Below are 16,884 nucleotides of genomic sequence, written 5' to 3'. Positions count from 1 at the left end.
CTGGGGGAATCTAGAACTACGAAGCAGAGTTTAAAAATAAGGTGCCTCCCATTTAAGATGGCGATGAGTAGAAATTTCTTTTGAGGGTCATTAATCTTGGAATTCTCTTCCCTAGAGAGCAATAAAGGCTGGGTCATTGAATATATTCAAGACTGAGTTAGACAGATTTTTGATCGACAATGGAGTCAAAGGTTAAGGGGATGAGGGGGCCTGGCAGGAAAATGGAGTGAAGGCCACAATCAGATCAGCCATATGAACATATGATTTAGGACTAGTAGGCCACTCGGCCCCTTGAGCCTGCTTTATTGATTTTATTGAATGGCGGAGCGTGCCCAAGGGACGGAATGGCCTATTACTGCTCCCATTTATGATCTTATGTCCAAATGTGCTTTATGAAAATTAAAGCTAATGTTAGATTAAATAAAGGAGCATGTGCTACAAAAAAGCTAGCAAGCCAAAGGATACAGAGGGTTCAAGAATCCAGCAGAGGTGACCAAGAAATTGATAAAGAACTAGAAAAGAGAACATGAGTAAACTAACCAGGGACATAAAAACAGGTTGCAAAAACTGTGTTCTGCTGTACATTGGAGAAACCGTTTTGCAGTACACTTCCATTCAGTCAGCAAGCTTGTGGTCGTCTGTCATTTTAATTCTCCCTCTTGCTCTTAGGCAAAGCACTCTGTCCTCAGCCTCCTGCAATATTCCAATGACGCTGAACATAAGCTTGAGGAATAGTACCGCATCTTTCAATTAGGCTCTTTACCACCGTCTGGACTCAATATTGATCTCTGCTTGTATTTCGTTTTCCCTTTCTTTATAGGTTTTATGCTGCTTTCAGACAGCAGTTGCTCATCATTCTGCTACTCTACAAGGGAGGCAGTGGCACGTGGTAATGTCACTAGAGTAATACTCAACAGGCTCAGTCTAATGCTCTGGGGATACGGGTTCAAATCCCACAATGGCAGCTGGTGGAATTTAAATTCAATTAATAAATCTGGAATTAAAAGCTAGTCCAAGGTTGACCACAAAACCATTGTCAATTGCCATGAAAACCCATTTGGTTCACTAATGTCCTTCAGGAAAAGAAATCTGAGGTGCTGTGGGCCCAGCAGCAGCAGTATTGTACTCAACCACAATCTGTAGCATCATAGCCTGGCAAATCCCCCACTTTATCATTACCACCAAGCCAGGGGACCAACCCTGGTTCAATGAAGAATGCAGTAGGGCATGGCAGGGGCAGCACCAGGAATACTTAAAAATAAGGTGTCAATGTGGTGAAGCTACAACACAGAACTACTTGCGTGCCAAACAGCAAAAGCCGCAAGCAATAGACAGAGCTAAACAATTTCACAACCAAAGGGTCAGATCTAAGCTCTACAGTCCTGTCACATCCAGTCGTGAATGGTGGTGGACAATTAAACAACTGACTGGAGGAGGCAGCTCCACAGATTTACCCATCCTCAATGATGGGGCGCATGGCACATCAGTGCAAAAGATAAGGTTGAAGCATTCGCAATAATCTTCAGCCAGAAGTGCCAAGTGGATGATCCATCTCAGCCTCATCTAGAGGTCCCCAGCATCAGAGATGCCAGTCTTCAGCCAATTCGATTCACTCCATGTGATATCAAGAAATGCCTGAAGTCACTTGACACTGCAAAGGCTATGGGCCCTGACAAAATTCCGGCTATGGTACTGAAGACTTGGTGTCCAGAACTTACCGAGCACCTAGCCAAGCTGTTCCAGTACAGCTACAACACTGACATCTACCCAGCAATGTGGAAAATTCACTGGGTGTGTACTGTACACAAAAAGCATGACAAATCCAACCCGGCCAATTACCGCCCCATCAGTCTACTCTTAATCATCAGTAGGAAGGGGTCATCAACAGTGCTATCAAACGGCACTTGATTAGCAATTGCCTGCTCACTGACACTAAGTTTGGGTTCTGCCAGGGTCACTCAGTTTCTGACCTCATTACAGCCTTGGCTCAAAAATGGACAAAAGAGTTGAATTCCAGAGGTGAGGTGCGAGTGACTGCCCTTGACATCATTTGACTGAGTGCGGCATCAAGGAGCCCAAACAAAACTGGATTCAGGTGGAAATCAGTGGGAGAAAACTCCACTGTTTGGTGTCATACCTAGCACAAAGGAAGATGGCTGTGAGTGTTGGAGGTCAATCATCTCAGTCCCAGGGCTGAGCTGCAGGAGTTCCTCAGGGTAATGTCCTGGGCCCAACCATCTTCAGCTGCTTCATCAATGACCTTCCTTCCATCATAAGGTCAAAAGTAGGGATGTTCGCTGATGATTGCACAATGTTCAGCACCATTCATGACTCTTCAGGGAGTGAAGCATTCCATGTCCAAATGCAGCAAGACCTGGACAATATCCATGCTTGGGCTAACAAGTAACATTCACACCATACAAGTGCCAGGCAATGACCATCTCCCCTTGACACTCAATGGCATTACCATCACTGAATCTCACATAAGCAACTTCCAGGGGGAGTTACCATTGACCAGAAACTGAACTGGGTCAGCCATATAAATGCTGTAGCTACAAGAGCAGGTCCAGAGGCTGATTTCGGTAGAGAGTGACTCACCTCCTGACTCCCCAAAGCCTGTCCGCCATCTGCAAGGCACAAATCAAGAGTGTGATGGAATATTCTCCACTTGCCTAAATGAGTGCAGTTCCAACATGCAAGAAGCTCAACACCAACCAGGACAAACTTTCCCACTCGATTGGCACCCCATCTACTACCTTCAACATCCACTTCCTCCACCACCAAAGCTTAGTTGCAGCAGCGTGTACCACCTACAAGATGCAATGCAGCAACTCACCCAGGATTCTACCACAGCACCTTTCAAACCCACGACCTCCAAGACCTAGAAAAACAAGGGCAACATATACATGGGAACACCACCAACTGCAAGTTCCCCTCCAAGGCACAAACCATCCTAACTTGAACTATTTCACCATGCCCTCATTGTCACTGGGTCAAAATCCTGGAACTCCCTTCCTAGCAGCACTGTGGGTATTCCTCCAACACAGCCTGCAACATTTAAAGGCAGCAGCTCGCCACCATCTTCTCAAGGGCAATTAGAGATGGGCAAGAAATGCTGGCCTAACCAACGAAGTCCACATCCCAGGAATTAGTGTGTTAAAAAAACTCCCACTTCTTCTGGACACATCTTTCCTTATTCTATTAAAAAACCAGGCCCATTACCACTCCCTTTGGCTATGCACTTTTGTCGTTTAATCTCTCCTGTTTTGCACCCTAGCCCAGGCCTTCCCTTTTGTTCTTATCACATTCTCTCCTACCAGCAATCCAACCATCCCACTCCCCGCCAACCCCATATCATTTGCTTAAAACCTATTACATTTTGAACTTTTCCCAATAATGATGAAAGGTCAGACCTGAAGCATTAACTCTTTCTCTCTCCATAGATACTGTCTGATCTGCTAAGTTTTTCCAGCATCTTTTGTTTTTATATCAGATTTCCAGGGTCCCCAGTATTTTGTTTTTGCAAATGCATTGACAGATATGAAAAAACACAGAGGTTAGAAAACATAAGCATGGGTCCTTCACAGGCAGAGACAGGTAAAATTATAATGAGGAACAAGGAAATGGCAGAAGCATTAAACAATTATTTTGTATTAGAGATATTATTGGTAAAGAAATAGTACTGGAGAAATTAATGGGACTTAAAATTGACAAATCCTCTTGACCAATGTCCTGCATTCTAGTGTTTTAAAAGAGTAACTACAGGGCGAGTGGATGCAAAGATTTTGATCTTCTGGAACGCCTTAGATTCTAGAAAAGTTTCCGCTGTTTGGAAAATAGCAACATAATCCCACTAACACAAGCTGGGAAAGAGAAAACAGGAAACTACAGGCCAGTTGGCCTGACATTAGCAGTAAGCAAAATACTAGAATCTATCATTAGAGACACGGTAACAGGGCACTTAGAAAATCATATTACGATAAAGCAGAATCAATTTATTTATGAAAGGGAAACCATGTTCAATAAATCTGTCAGGCTTTGTTTTTAAGTATCTAACTAGTAGGGTGTATAACAAAGAACCAATGGATGCAGTGTACTTGGATTTTCAAAAAGCATTCAATATGGTGTCACACAAGACAGTGATGCACAAAATTAGATTGTAAAGATAAGGTGCTATTCTTCGAGCTTGCGCTGAGCTTTACTGAAACACTAGCAGGACATGGACAGAAGAAGGACAGCATGGGAGCAAAGTGGGGAATTAAAATAACAAGCAACCAGAGACTCAGGGTCATGCTTGCAGACTGAATGGAGCTGTTCCTCAAAGCAGTTACCCAGATTGTGCTTGGTCTCCCCATTGTAGAGGAAACCACACTGTGAGCATACGTGAGTACAGCATACGAAATTGAAAGTTGTACAAGTAAATTGCAATTTCACTTGGATGGAGCATTTGGGGACTTGGACAGTGAGAAGGGAGGAGGTGGAAGGGCAAGTGTTGCAGTATCTTGTCTTTCAACTCAGCACTCTACAGCCTTCTGGACTCAATATGGAGTTCGGCTTTAGATCAGAACTAGATGGAGGCAGAGGTTATTTTTTTTTGTTTTGCTGGGTTGGTCTTCACTCTGTTTCTTTATTCCTTCGTGCTGCATTCAAATGTGCTTTTAATGTAGCAATTCATGACTCATTTGGACACAACTTTTGTCTCTTTACTATATCCATTACCACTCTCTTTGGTGCTGCATCATGAAATCTTTTGTTATTTAATCTCCCCTGGCCTCCATCCTATCAGAGACCTTCTCCTTTGTTCTTCTTGCCCTCTTCCCCCCCCACCCTTTCCACTGGCTTAAAAACGCATAGATTTCTATTTTCCCTCAATTCTGATCAAAGGTCACCAATCTGAAACGTTAATTCTGTTTCTCTCCAGAGATGCTGCCTGACCGGAGTTTTTCCAACTTTTGTTAGTTCAGTTTTCCAGCATCTGCAGTATTTTTGCTTTTACATCAGCCTTTATTAAAAAATGGATTGAAGTATAACGAGACAACGACATATTTTATATAGTGCCTTTAACATAATGAAACATCCCACGGCACTTCACAGGAGCATTATAAAATAAAGCATGACACCAAGTCAAGTAAGGAAGTATTAGGTCAGATGGCCAAAGCTTGGTCAAACAGGTAGGTTTTAAGGAGCATCTTAAAAGACTAAAGTGAGGAAGAGAGGCATAGTGTGGGTATTCCAGAGCTTGGGGCTTAGATAACTGAAGGCAAGCCACCAATAGCGAAGCAATTAAAACTGGAAATTCTCAAGAGGCCAAAATTACAGGAGTGCAGATACCTTGGAGGTTTGTGGGGCTGGAAAGGATTAGAGATAGGGAAGGGAAAGGAAATGAGGATTTGAAAACAGGGATGAGAATTTTAAAATGAAGATGTTTCTTGACCAGGAACCAAAGCAAGTCAACAAGTACAGAGTGATAGGGAAACGTAATTTGCTGTGAGTTAAGACATAAATAGCAGAGCTTTATATGATCAAGTTTACAGAGGTAGAAAGTGGGAGATGAAAATGGTCAGTCTTAATGATGGCAAAAGAGGTCCAAAGTTCATCTAGGAATTAAACATGACACCAAGGACGTGCATAGACTGGTTTAATCTCAGACCGTTGCCAGGGGGAGGGAGTCAATAGCTAGGGAACAGAGTTCGGAGCAGGGACCAAAAACAATGGCCTAGGTCTTCCCGATGTTTAACTGGAGGAAATTTCTGCACATCTAGTACTGGAGGTGGCGGATGAGCGTTTGTTATAATCAGACATGTAAAAACTAACAGTGTGCCTTCAGATTCCAAGAGGCGGAATATAGATGAGAAATAGGAGGGAGGCAAGGATCGATTCTCAGCGAACTCCAGTGGTAACGGTGCAGGAGTGGGAACAGGAGACATTACAAGTGATTTCCTGACTACAATTAGATATGAATGGAACCAGGCGAGAGCAATCCCACCAAGCTGGGCATCAGAGGCCCTGGAGGAGGATGGTATGGGCGACAGTGTCAAAGGCTGCAGACAGAGACAGCAAGGTGGGCAAGTTTACCTTTGTCACAGTCATCATTTGTGACTTTGCCAATACCTGTTTCAGTACTGCAAAAGGTCAGAAGCTGATTAGAGGGATTCAAACATGGAGGTCCAGGAAAGATGGGAATGAATTTGGGAAACAACAACATGTTCATGGAATTTGGAGAGGAAAGATAGGACAGTAATTTGCAAGGACAGTGTGGTCGAGAGTTGGCTTTTTGAGGAGAGGGGTGATGGACGACAGATTTAAAAGGAGAGGGGGACAACACCTGGAGACAGAGAACTATTTAAGATATCGGCTAACACGAGAACCAGGAGGACAAGTTGGGTAATCAGCAGTTAAGTGGCATTCCAGGATACAATGGAGAATCAGGCTGAATATAGAAGGGCCAGAGAGGAAGTTAAAACACTAAGAAGAAAAACAAGGAGAGAGCATGAAAAGAGACTGATAGCTAACATAAAAGGGAATCCCAAGGTCTTCTATGAGAAAATAAATATCAAAACGGTGGCAAGAGTAGTAGTAGGGCCAATTCGGGATAAAAGAGGGTACTTGCACGTGGAGGCAGGAGAAATAGCACAGATATTAAATGAGTACTTTGCATCTGTCTTTACAAAAGAAAGAGATGCTGCCCAAGCCGAGGTGAAAGAGGAGATAATTGGTACACTTGAAGAATTTACTATCGAGAAGGAAATGTTAGAAAGGCTATCTTTATAACAGAAAAGGTACCAGGACCGGATGAGATGCATCCAAGGGTATTGCGGGAAGTGGGAATGGAAATTTCAGAGGCACTAGTGGTAATCTTCCAGTCTTCTTTAGACACAGGGGTGATACCAGAGGACTGGAGAATTGCCAATGTCACACCCTTGTTCAAAAAGGGGTGCAAGGATAAAGCCAGCAACTACTGACCAGTCAGTTTGACTGCAGTGTAGGGAAACTTCTGGAAACTATAGTTCAGGACAAAAACCAATAATCACTTAGACAAGTGCAGGATAATTAGGGGAAAATGGTTAACTAACTTGGAGTTTTTTGAAGAGGTAACAGTGAAGATTGATAAGGCCAATGCTGTTGATGTGGTATATATGGATTTTCAAAAGGCATTTGATACAGTGCCACACAGACTTGTGAGCAAAATTCTAGCTCACAGAATAAGGTGGTGGATAAGAAATTGGCTGAGTGACAGGAAACAGAGAGTAGTACTAAATGGTTGTTCTTCAGGTTGGAGGAAAGACTGTCGTGGAGTTCCCAAAGAGTCAGTGTTGGGATCCTTGCTCTTCCTGATATACATTAATGACATAGACTCTGCTGTTCAGGGCATGATTTCAAAATTTACAGATGATACATAGATTGGAAACGTTGTCAACTGTGGTGAGGATAGTCTTGAACTTCAAAACGACATAGACATATTGGTGGATTGGGCAGATAAGTGACAGATGAAGTTCAATGCAGAGGATTGTGAAGTGGTTCATTTTGGCAGGCAGAATATGAAGAGACAGTATAAAATAAAGGGAGAACTCCAAAGGAGGTGCAGGAACAGAGGGACCTCAGTGCACGTGTACGTAAGTCATTGAAGATAATAGGGCATGTTGAGAGAGCAGTTAAAGCATATAGTATCTTAGGCTTTATTAATGGGGGCATTGAGTTCAAGAGTAAGGTAGGTCATGTTGAACTTGTCCAAGTCACTAGTTAGTACTCATTTGGAGTACCGCATCCAGTCTTGGGCACCACACTTGAGGAAGGATGTGAAGGCATTGGAGAAAGTACAGGGGCAATTCACAAGAATAATTCCAGGGATAAAGAACTGTAGCTATGAGGATAGATTGGAGAAGTTGGGACTGTTTCCCTTGGAGAAAAGGCAGCTGAGAGGAGGCCTGATAAAAGGTATTCAAGGTCCTGAGGGGTATGAACAGGGTAAATAGTGAGAAACTGTTCCAAGGCAGTATCAAGAATTAGAGGGCACAGATTCAAAATAATTGGCAAAAGGAGTAAAAGTGACGTGAGGAAAAGTTTTTTCACCCAGAGAGTGGTTGGAGTCCGAAACGAACTTCCTGAGAGGGTGGTGGAGGCAGGTTCAACTGAGGGGATTGGATTGCTATCTGAAAAGAAACAATGTGCAGGGCTACAGGGATAAGACAAGGGAGTGGGACTAGGTAAAATGCACTTTCAGACAGCCAGTGTAGACTCAAGGGGCCAAATGGTCTCCTTCTGCACTGCAAAGATTGAGATTCTGTCTGAGTTTTAGCAGACAACTGAAGCACCCGGTGGTGTTTTAAGTGGTACAGCCAGATATAGCATTGGGTGGCTAAATCAGTTGATCGCCAGGTCCTTTCAAGTCTTTGGACTTAAGGAAGCGGAGATGAAGGTCATGCAGAGGGAATGGCCCAGGTGAGAGAATATAATTGTTTTAATGGGGACTAGGATATCAAAGGTGGAGGTGAGGATGAAGCTGAATAAATCAGTAGCTGTAGAAATGCTGTGGCCAATGAAGGCCTAAGCCTCAACTGTTTGAATTTTGAAAGTCCAGGTGTCGATGAACTTGGGAATTGATACAGAATGAGGGAGGTAGCATAAAGTAAAAAAGTTTTAATGCAATTACTGTAGAGCCTCGGTGAGGCCACATCTGGAGTATTGTGTACCATTTTGGCCCTTTACCTAAGGGATCCAAGAACCTAAGAAATAGGAGCAGGAATGCGCCATTCGGCCCCTCGAGCCTGCTCCAATTTTCAATACGATCATGGCTGATTTTCCCCTCAATCCCAATCACAACCCTCTGAGTGAAGAAACTTCTCATCTCAGTCCCAAATGACTGACCCCATATCCTGAGACTATGCCCCTCGTTATAGACTCCCCCAGCCAGGGAAAACAACCTCTCGATGACTATCCTGTCAAGCCCCTTCAGAAGGATATACTTGCCTCAGACAGAGTGCAAAGATTTACTAGACTGATTCCTGGGACGAAAGTATTGCCCCATGTGGAAAGATTGAATAGACCAGGCCTATAGAAGAATTAAGAAGAATGACAGGTAATCATTTTGAAACTTAAAATTCTCAAGATTCTCGAGAGGGTAAATGCTGGTATGTTCTTTCCCCTCCCTGGCAGTGGAGTCTAGAATCCGAGATCACTGTCTGAAAATAAGGGCCACTTAGGACTGAAATAGAGAAATTTATTCACTCAAAAGGTTATAGATCTTTGAAATTCTCCTCCCCAAAGGGCTATGAATGTTCAGCCATTAAAGTTTATTCAAGGTAGAGATTAACTGGTTTTTGGATACAACAGGAATTGTGGTATATGGGGATAATGCAAGTGAGGTTGATGTATATCAGCCTTCGTTGTACTGACTTGTGGATCAGGCTTGAAGGACCAAATGGACTACTCCTGTTCCCATTTACTATCTTATGTAGTGGTTTAGGGACAGGTTTGTCAATTTACAATGATGGCAACTGATTAATATGAGCTAAATCAATAAATTCCTATTTTTACTGCATGGGGTCCTGGGACTTTTAAAACACTGGTTTGGAAATTCCTCAATTCAATCCAATTTGAGAGTTGCTCTTGCAGAGAGCCAGTGTAAACACAACGAGCCAAAAAGTCTCCTTCTGTGTTGTAACCATTTTATGATTGCATATTTGGGAAAACTACAACATAGTGACCTTACTCAAGGGTTCACTAATGCCTGTTCAGCTGTCATAATTTGGTTGAAAAAAATAAACTCATTTCAAAACAAGAAGCTGCTTCCCAAAAATCAGCTAGTAACAAAGTATAGTGTAACATAACTCTTAAACAAACCTCATGATCACTATGATAATAAGGGACATAAATAAGAGAAAATAGCTAGGATATCACACCCTATCTGCAGTCAAGTGGAAATATGCTTCTGAATTCACACAGTTTGTCACCTCCCCAATTCGGTCTCTTCACCCACCATACCATACCCTTTTCCAGCCCCAGCCCCCCCCCCGGCAAACCCACCCACCCACTCGCCCAACCCCCCAACCATACGCCACCCCATTCACCTCCCCCCTGCCCCCAAAACCACTCGGCACCCCCTCTCAGTCCCTCTCCTCCCCCCCAACTCGGTCCCTCTCCCCCTCTCCTCCTCCCCTGTCCTCCACCCAACTCAGTCCCTCTCCCCCTCCCCCCAACTCGGTCTCTGGTAATGGCAGCAGCTCCAACGCCAAAGCATGGCAGGACATGGCCCCGAGTGAAGCATGGGGTAGGGGCGGGGGGCCTTCTACAAAAAAAGCCTTCAAGCAAAAAGGGCAACGCAAATCAGAAAAACTGGCCCTAAAGAAGAAATTGACATTAAGCGAGGTGACTTAAAGTGAGGACTTACTGTAGTCTAATTTCTGCACAAAGTGATGAAACATTGAGGCAAGGATGGCATTTTGCCAAAGAGGTCAAAATGCACTGCTTTACTAGGATGCAATGGTAGAATGAACCAAATAAAATTACATTTTTTTTACTCTGATGCACAGCAGAATTTCCTGCTGCATATCAGAAAACAATATCCATGATGTGGCATTGTACTCAGCATTATGTAGATTATGGAAACATGCTAAACTATTAAAGGGGTACAGTTTCACTTTCCCATCTATATCACAGTATCTTTACAGTGCAGGAGGCAGCCATTTGGCCCATCAAGTCTTTACTGGCTCTCTGAAGAGCATTCCACCTCATCCTACTCCCCATAACCTTGCACATGCTCTCTTTTCAGGTAGCAATCCAATTGCCTTTTGAATTCCTCTATCAAACCTGCCTCCACCACCCTTTCAGGAAGTTTGTTCCAGACTCCAACCATCTCAAATAACAGGCTATTTATCTCACTTACCTAAAATACTTGTATCACATTTAACTATATAGTTCTTGCAAATGTAAACATCATGCCACTCAAATTGTCAAGAAATTTCTCTCTCCCCACCATTACTTACGAATCCCAGTTATTCTTTAGGTTATGATTAAGCTCAAATTAACCTGCATAAACAAACAAAATATTTTATTGATAAGTAGTCACTCAACCAAATATATTGGCTGAGGTTAATTTATAATCCATATATTAAGTACTTGTGGGGGAGGCGTTGGAACATATGCATAATTTGTGTTCTGAAAGTCAGCGAATAGACCAATCAGAAATATAATTCTGTAGAAAAAAAAGTTACATGTTACAATCACACTGAAGAGAATACCTGCTGCTTCAAGCAAGGCTTCTAATCGAGCTTGTGTTTCTGGGTCCACCGTTCGTAGATCTGTTCCATCTGCGGCACTTGATAACAGTAATTCAGATGCCGTTTTAAGCATTGGATTATCCAGATCTTCCTGGTCCAAAATAAACGATTCAACCTGAAAAAGATTACAATCCTAGGTTAAAGATGCAAGAGAGCACTTCCTTCTTCCAACAATCAATTTGCTTCTCAAAAGAACAAGACAAACTCCCAGGAAATTAAGAATGGAAATGACAATTAAAAATAACAACGGTAATCTACACAAATTATACACAGAGCTTTAGACAATATTGTGCCTCTATGATTGAACAAACCCGAGATTGCATGATATACCATAAGTAGCATGGAATTCATAATCTGCATGTTTAATTAAGGCACTAACAAAACATTTTAGCCAACTAAAATTTTATGATGGAAGGCTCAATTAAAGACTGCAGGACTTTAGAAATTTAAAAAAATGCTGCAATCTTGCTGTTCTATCCACTTGGTCAATGAAATGTTGAGGTTATTTGAAAGTTTGAAATGCATATTATATTTATATACTGACAATAGTAGTTTGTGACAATTGCTTCTTCCAATGCCATCTCCTCTTTGAACTGTAAAATTGCAGTGGAGTAGAGACAGAATGCTACACTATAGCCGTCCATGTTTTAACATTCACTTACCGTCTATAAAGTATTGCTATTTTAGATGAAATCCAGTAAAGGAACCATTTTATTTGGTTCCAGGGGAATATATAATAGCTGTGTATAGGGACGTATTAGTTTACTGAAAAGCAAAATCAAAGGCTAGCAAATAAAATTGTCAACCAGACAATGCAGATAGTCATATGCAGGGTGTTGAAGGCAAGGGCAGTGAGAGAGGGAGAACGACAAAGATGCTCACAAAGCACATGGTATATTAGTTTGCACTATGACCAGTATGTTAGTTTGCACTATGACCAGAATACTGAAGAATTTGGATCCACCCCCTTCAAACATAGAAAGGAGTAGAGACTGCTCATCAACTTGATTTAAAAACGTACATTTCCCTGTTATCACATTTAACCTTCGATTCATCCTTGTCACATTTATCACATTTCGCATATTCTTGAGCAATAATTTCAAGGACACTTGAAGCTGCTCTTTTTCATCCTAATAACTAAAATAAATATAAACTCTCTGCCCTCTCAGCAAGGTAAATCAATGATAGTATGATGGTTATGTACTGCTCCACACCAACAATACCAAAATGGATATGATCACTATCCCCACCACAACAGCCTGAGTAAAAGCACTGCTTTTACAAACCTGAAGGTCCATTCTCTGGATGTACTGAGTTCGCTGATCTCAACTGAAGCAGCAGTAAGAATACTACATTTGGCCTCAATAGGGGAGGAAAGAGAAAAATCATCCAGGATTCCCATTCCTGTTTGCTATCCAGTAACTCCAGCTGGAAAACGTGAATGTCAACATCTGTTGAGAACAGGACAAGGCTCAGCTATAAGAGCGTCTATAATCAAAAAGCTTGCTGACACGTTTTAGGCTCGCATACTGCTGAGGTACCAAAAGGCTGCTGGTGTTTGTGGAGCTTTACCATAGCAAAAGTCAGCACCTTCAGAGGAGGGAAAAAAAACATTAACACTAGCAGATCTCCCATGGGGTTGCAGTTGTTAAGTCTAAGAATATGCTTTCTTGCTTACCTGTCTCTGCTGTCTTTGTGTTGCTGTTGCTCTCTTGGTTGTTCCTCTCACTTTCTGTTCCTTTCTAACTCTTAATTCTGTCTCCCTTTTTCTCTTTGGCGGCAGATGCTGGGTGTTGGTTGCTCCTTTTCCCTGCCATACTGCAACAACTGTATACTAGGGGTTGTAGCTCCTTTCTCATTCCTTTAATTCAATCACTTGCTGTTCTCCCCACTCTCTTGCTTCCATTGAATCTCTTACTCTTTCAACTTAAATATACTCCTTTCCACTTCCTATCGCCCACACACCTCTTTCTTACCCCACTATACTTAACTCCTTAACCATCTCGTCACCACAGAAAGAGTTCTGAATACCCTACAGGATATTTATTAAAACAGTCCATGTTTTGTGTAAAGGGAAAGGAGGACATACTGCCAAGCAAAGCAATACACCTTTAACATTGGAAGTTCAACAGTTCAATTTCAGAACACCGTGGACAGTGTGGAATTTATTTTGAAACAGCAGATCCATACAAGCAGTTTTAGGTGTACCTCTAAATTTAATACATAGACATTATATGCAACAGGCCCAAGCCAATTGTTTTTGGCAAGATTCTAAATAAGACTGATAAACTGATAAATCATTTGCTTTTCCTGGGCAGACAAACCACAGGTTTTCCATTATTTGTTCTTGGCATAAGGAGACTACATCAACAGTATCCTGAAATACACATGCCCCCACACAGGATAAGGGATTCAAGCTCTCTGTCACTGCTCTCCTGCAATCTGAACTATAGAATCACTAAAATTAAGAGCACTTAATAATCTTTCCAAAATAGACTTCAATAGGGAAATGAAGCCATACAGGCTGGGGATACTTTTGTCCAAGGGAAGACTTTCCACTACCATTAACTGCAGTAAAATATTCTTCACCAGAAGATACAGAAGGAAAAACAAACTAACTGAATGGAAAACACTCAGCTCTGGAGCGCTCCACACCAATGGTAAAGGAATTAGATTTGCTGGTTCCACAAAGTCTAACTCCTCAGATGATTAAGTGATTAAAATGTACTGAATGGCCTGTTACTGAGCCATAAACATCAGGAACAGTTAAAGATTCACAAGAGCAAAAAATAGGATTAATTAAAACTAGTGCTCTAGTCAAAAGCAATTTACTCTCATCAAACCGTTACCAAACTAAATTTTCTCCATTCTTTTGGGACACTTTGGACATTCCAGTGCAAGTTATTTGTTCTCCAGTTTCCATCAATATAACTGTAAAACTGACCATGGCAATTAATAGTTTGGCAATGCAACATGTTAGGACAGGGTTTTCACTAATTAGAGGCACTAACACCCGTGCATGATGCCCTCTAGCGTTCACACTGCAAGTGAAGCGCACTGTGCCCCACAACAAATCCTAGAACAGTTCTTTTTTGCAGAAAGTCAATTCTAGTGTATTTTTTCATGAGTCATTGTCTAATACTACTTTCTTACTGGCTGTCTATATCTTCAAAATTATTTTTCCAAACAACTACCTAATTCTGTTTCAAAAGAATTTATAGACACTGCTTCAATAAAATTTGAGACAGAAAATTCTACTTGTGTTCAATGAAAAAAATTTTCTACTCTTCCCTATCATTCTTTGTGATCATCATAAATTAATGTCTTTGCTACCATTTCCCCAACCAAATGAAACAAAATCACTATTAACTTACCATAATCCTTCAAAATCTTGAAGACCTCCATCAGATCACCTTTCAACTTTCTCCACACTATTAAAAATTAAAGCCCAGATCTCTCATGTTGTTCAACATAACTGCAATGGTCTCATCCCTTGTAACATCCTAGTATATCTCCTCTGCGCTTTTCCCACTGTTCAACATCTTCCTATAATGGTACATAAGATTCTGAATTTCTGTCTCAGGTCTTGTACAAGTTCCACATTATCACCGCTTTTGTGTTCCAATTACTTCAGATGTAAAACCAAGGATTCCGGGGGTTTAAAAAAAAGTACATTTAACAGCCATATTAATTCTGTCCTGACTGCCTTCCAAACAGTCAGTACTTACTTTAAAGTTTTTTGATTTTGAAGTGAAGAGTATAAAGTCATGCATGCAGAGATTTTTGTCCATTTTTTTAACCTCATTAAATACATCAGCCAAATCCCATTGAAACCAAAACTACAGATTAGTATTGCAAGCCCATCTTGGGTCTCAAGTTTAAGTACAAAATGTTCTTTAATTTGGCAAACATTTCATTCTCAGTTATTGTAATGCTGTAGCACTGGCAATTGAGAATATTAATAAGTACAATTTATATCAAGTCCAGTGGAGATTTGGTACTGGAACTTGGATAAGAAAAACATTTGTATTTCAGGTGACAAATGATGGGTTGTGACCCATTACAACTCCACAGAAGACATGTACAATTAAACAAGAATTACTGTACTGAAGATCTTAAGCATGAGACACTCTGGAATTATGGTAAGCATTAAGCAGAGTTTACCCAGCTAATAGGCTATCTATAAGGTTTTACTTGTAACTGTCCTTGACCTCAAATCTCTCACTAGAATCTTCATTTAGACTCTCCAAATAGGGAGTGGGGAGGGGGAGAAAAATGGAGAAGGGGGAAAAATGATTAGGTGGCCAAGGGAAGTAGGGGGTGCACTGTGTGAAGATTAAAAAGGTGGCAATATAAGTAGATACAGCCACAAGAAAGATCTCAGTTATTGATTCAGAAGCCAAAGAAAACAAAAACAAGGAAATGGTGAACTTAAATTATTTTTAGGCCACAGTCAAAAAAAAACCTACATAGTTCTGGGCACCCTATTATGGGAAGAATTCAAAAGCAAATGAGCACTAATGCTTGCAGAAACTGGGTCTCATATCTGTGGATAAAGTTTCCATAGGGCAAAAGTAAGGAAAAGGAGAGCAGCAGCAATAGCTCCACTTTGCAATAGGAAAGAAAAGTCACTGCTGGAGATATAGACTCTGCTGCAAATAAGTAGAAGCAGAAGCAGTCAAAGGGAGTCCACCATATATTACAGTTTGTCGATGAAGACAGCGATCAATCACTGTGGAGCGATGAAAGAGAAGAATGTAACAGTGTTTTGGGCAGAGGAAGCAGCAAATGGGGCAAAGGCACAACATAGTAATGGAAGAGGGATGTCTCATTTCAAATTAAAATACTGAGACATTCAGGCGAGTCAGGTCGATCTGTTAGTGCTGCACAAAAACATTTAACTTGGATTGGGGTGAAGGCAAGGATGATCCAAGAACCTTGTCACAACAAAAATCCATATTGGATCACCTGATCTACACAGTGATATGAAAATAATTTTGACAACAATGTAAGCTCCCTTAGTAGAGTAAGCTAACATCACCATCACATTTCCAAAGTACTATGTTTCTCAAATCTACAATCATATCCAAACTGCAAGGGAAAAGCAGCACTGGGGCTAATAAAAATCAAGTTTCAATTTGGTGCGCTCTTAAAGAAAGCCAACAATATTGTCTTACCCGACCTTTATTAATGAAAAGCACTTGGCCAACTGATTTATCCATGATAGATTTATCCATGATAGAACAGACCAGAAATTTGCTAATAATGCTTGGGCCAGCTACAGTTGAACAAGTAACCAAATGAAAAGAGCTCTAAAAATACTTACAGGGCTGAGACCTTAACATGACACCACCGTGCTCCATCCAATCAATGCCCTGTACTATCAACCCCAATCAATTAGCAACATCTCCAGCATACATTCCCAGAAGCCACTCATTAAGTTGCCTCCAACATTATGATGAATTTACTAAAAGAAAGATTACAGAACAAGAAACAGAAGATGGCTGAAAAGGAAAACATGCACAACAGGAGTGGTGGAGGTATGTGTGCACATAATGAGACACAGGTTGCTAGTGGGAACAAGAGCAAGAGAGTCAAAGGGTCAGAA

The 16,884-nt window shown here is 41.4% G+C and overlaps 1 protein-coding gene across 12 annotated transcripts in view; it reads right to left on the bottom strand.

The window, feature by feature from the left end:
* Positions 1–16,884, bottom strand: part of ankhd1 (ankyrin repeat and KH domain containing 1) — a 199,595-nt gene that overhangs the window by 150,401 nt on the left and 32,310 nt on the right. For all 12 annotated transcript variants that reach the window (XM_078550823.1, XM_078550826.1, XM_078550827.1 and 9 more), the window contains exon 2: positions 11,238–11,391. In XM_078550823.1, the coding sequence (XP_078406949.1) occupies positions 11,238–11,391 (154 nt within the window). The remainder of the gene's footprint in view (positions 1–11,237; positions 11,392–16,884) is intronic.

The sequence above is a fragment of the Cetorhinus maximus genome, chromosome 10, assembly GCF_964194155.1.
Source record: "Cetorhinus maximus chromosome 10, sCetMax3.hap1.1, whole genome shotgun sequence".
Taxonomy (NCBI): Eukaryota; Metazoa; Chordata; class Chondrichthyes; order Lamniformes; family Cetorhinidae; genus Cetorhinus; species Cetorhinus maximus.
This window is presented reverse-complemented; position numbering and strand designations above follow the sequence as displayed.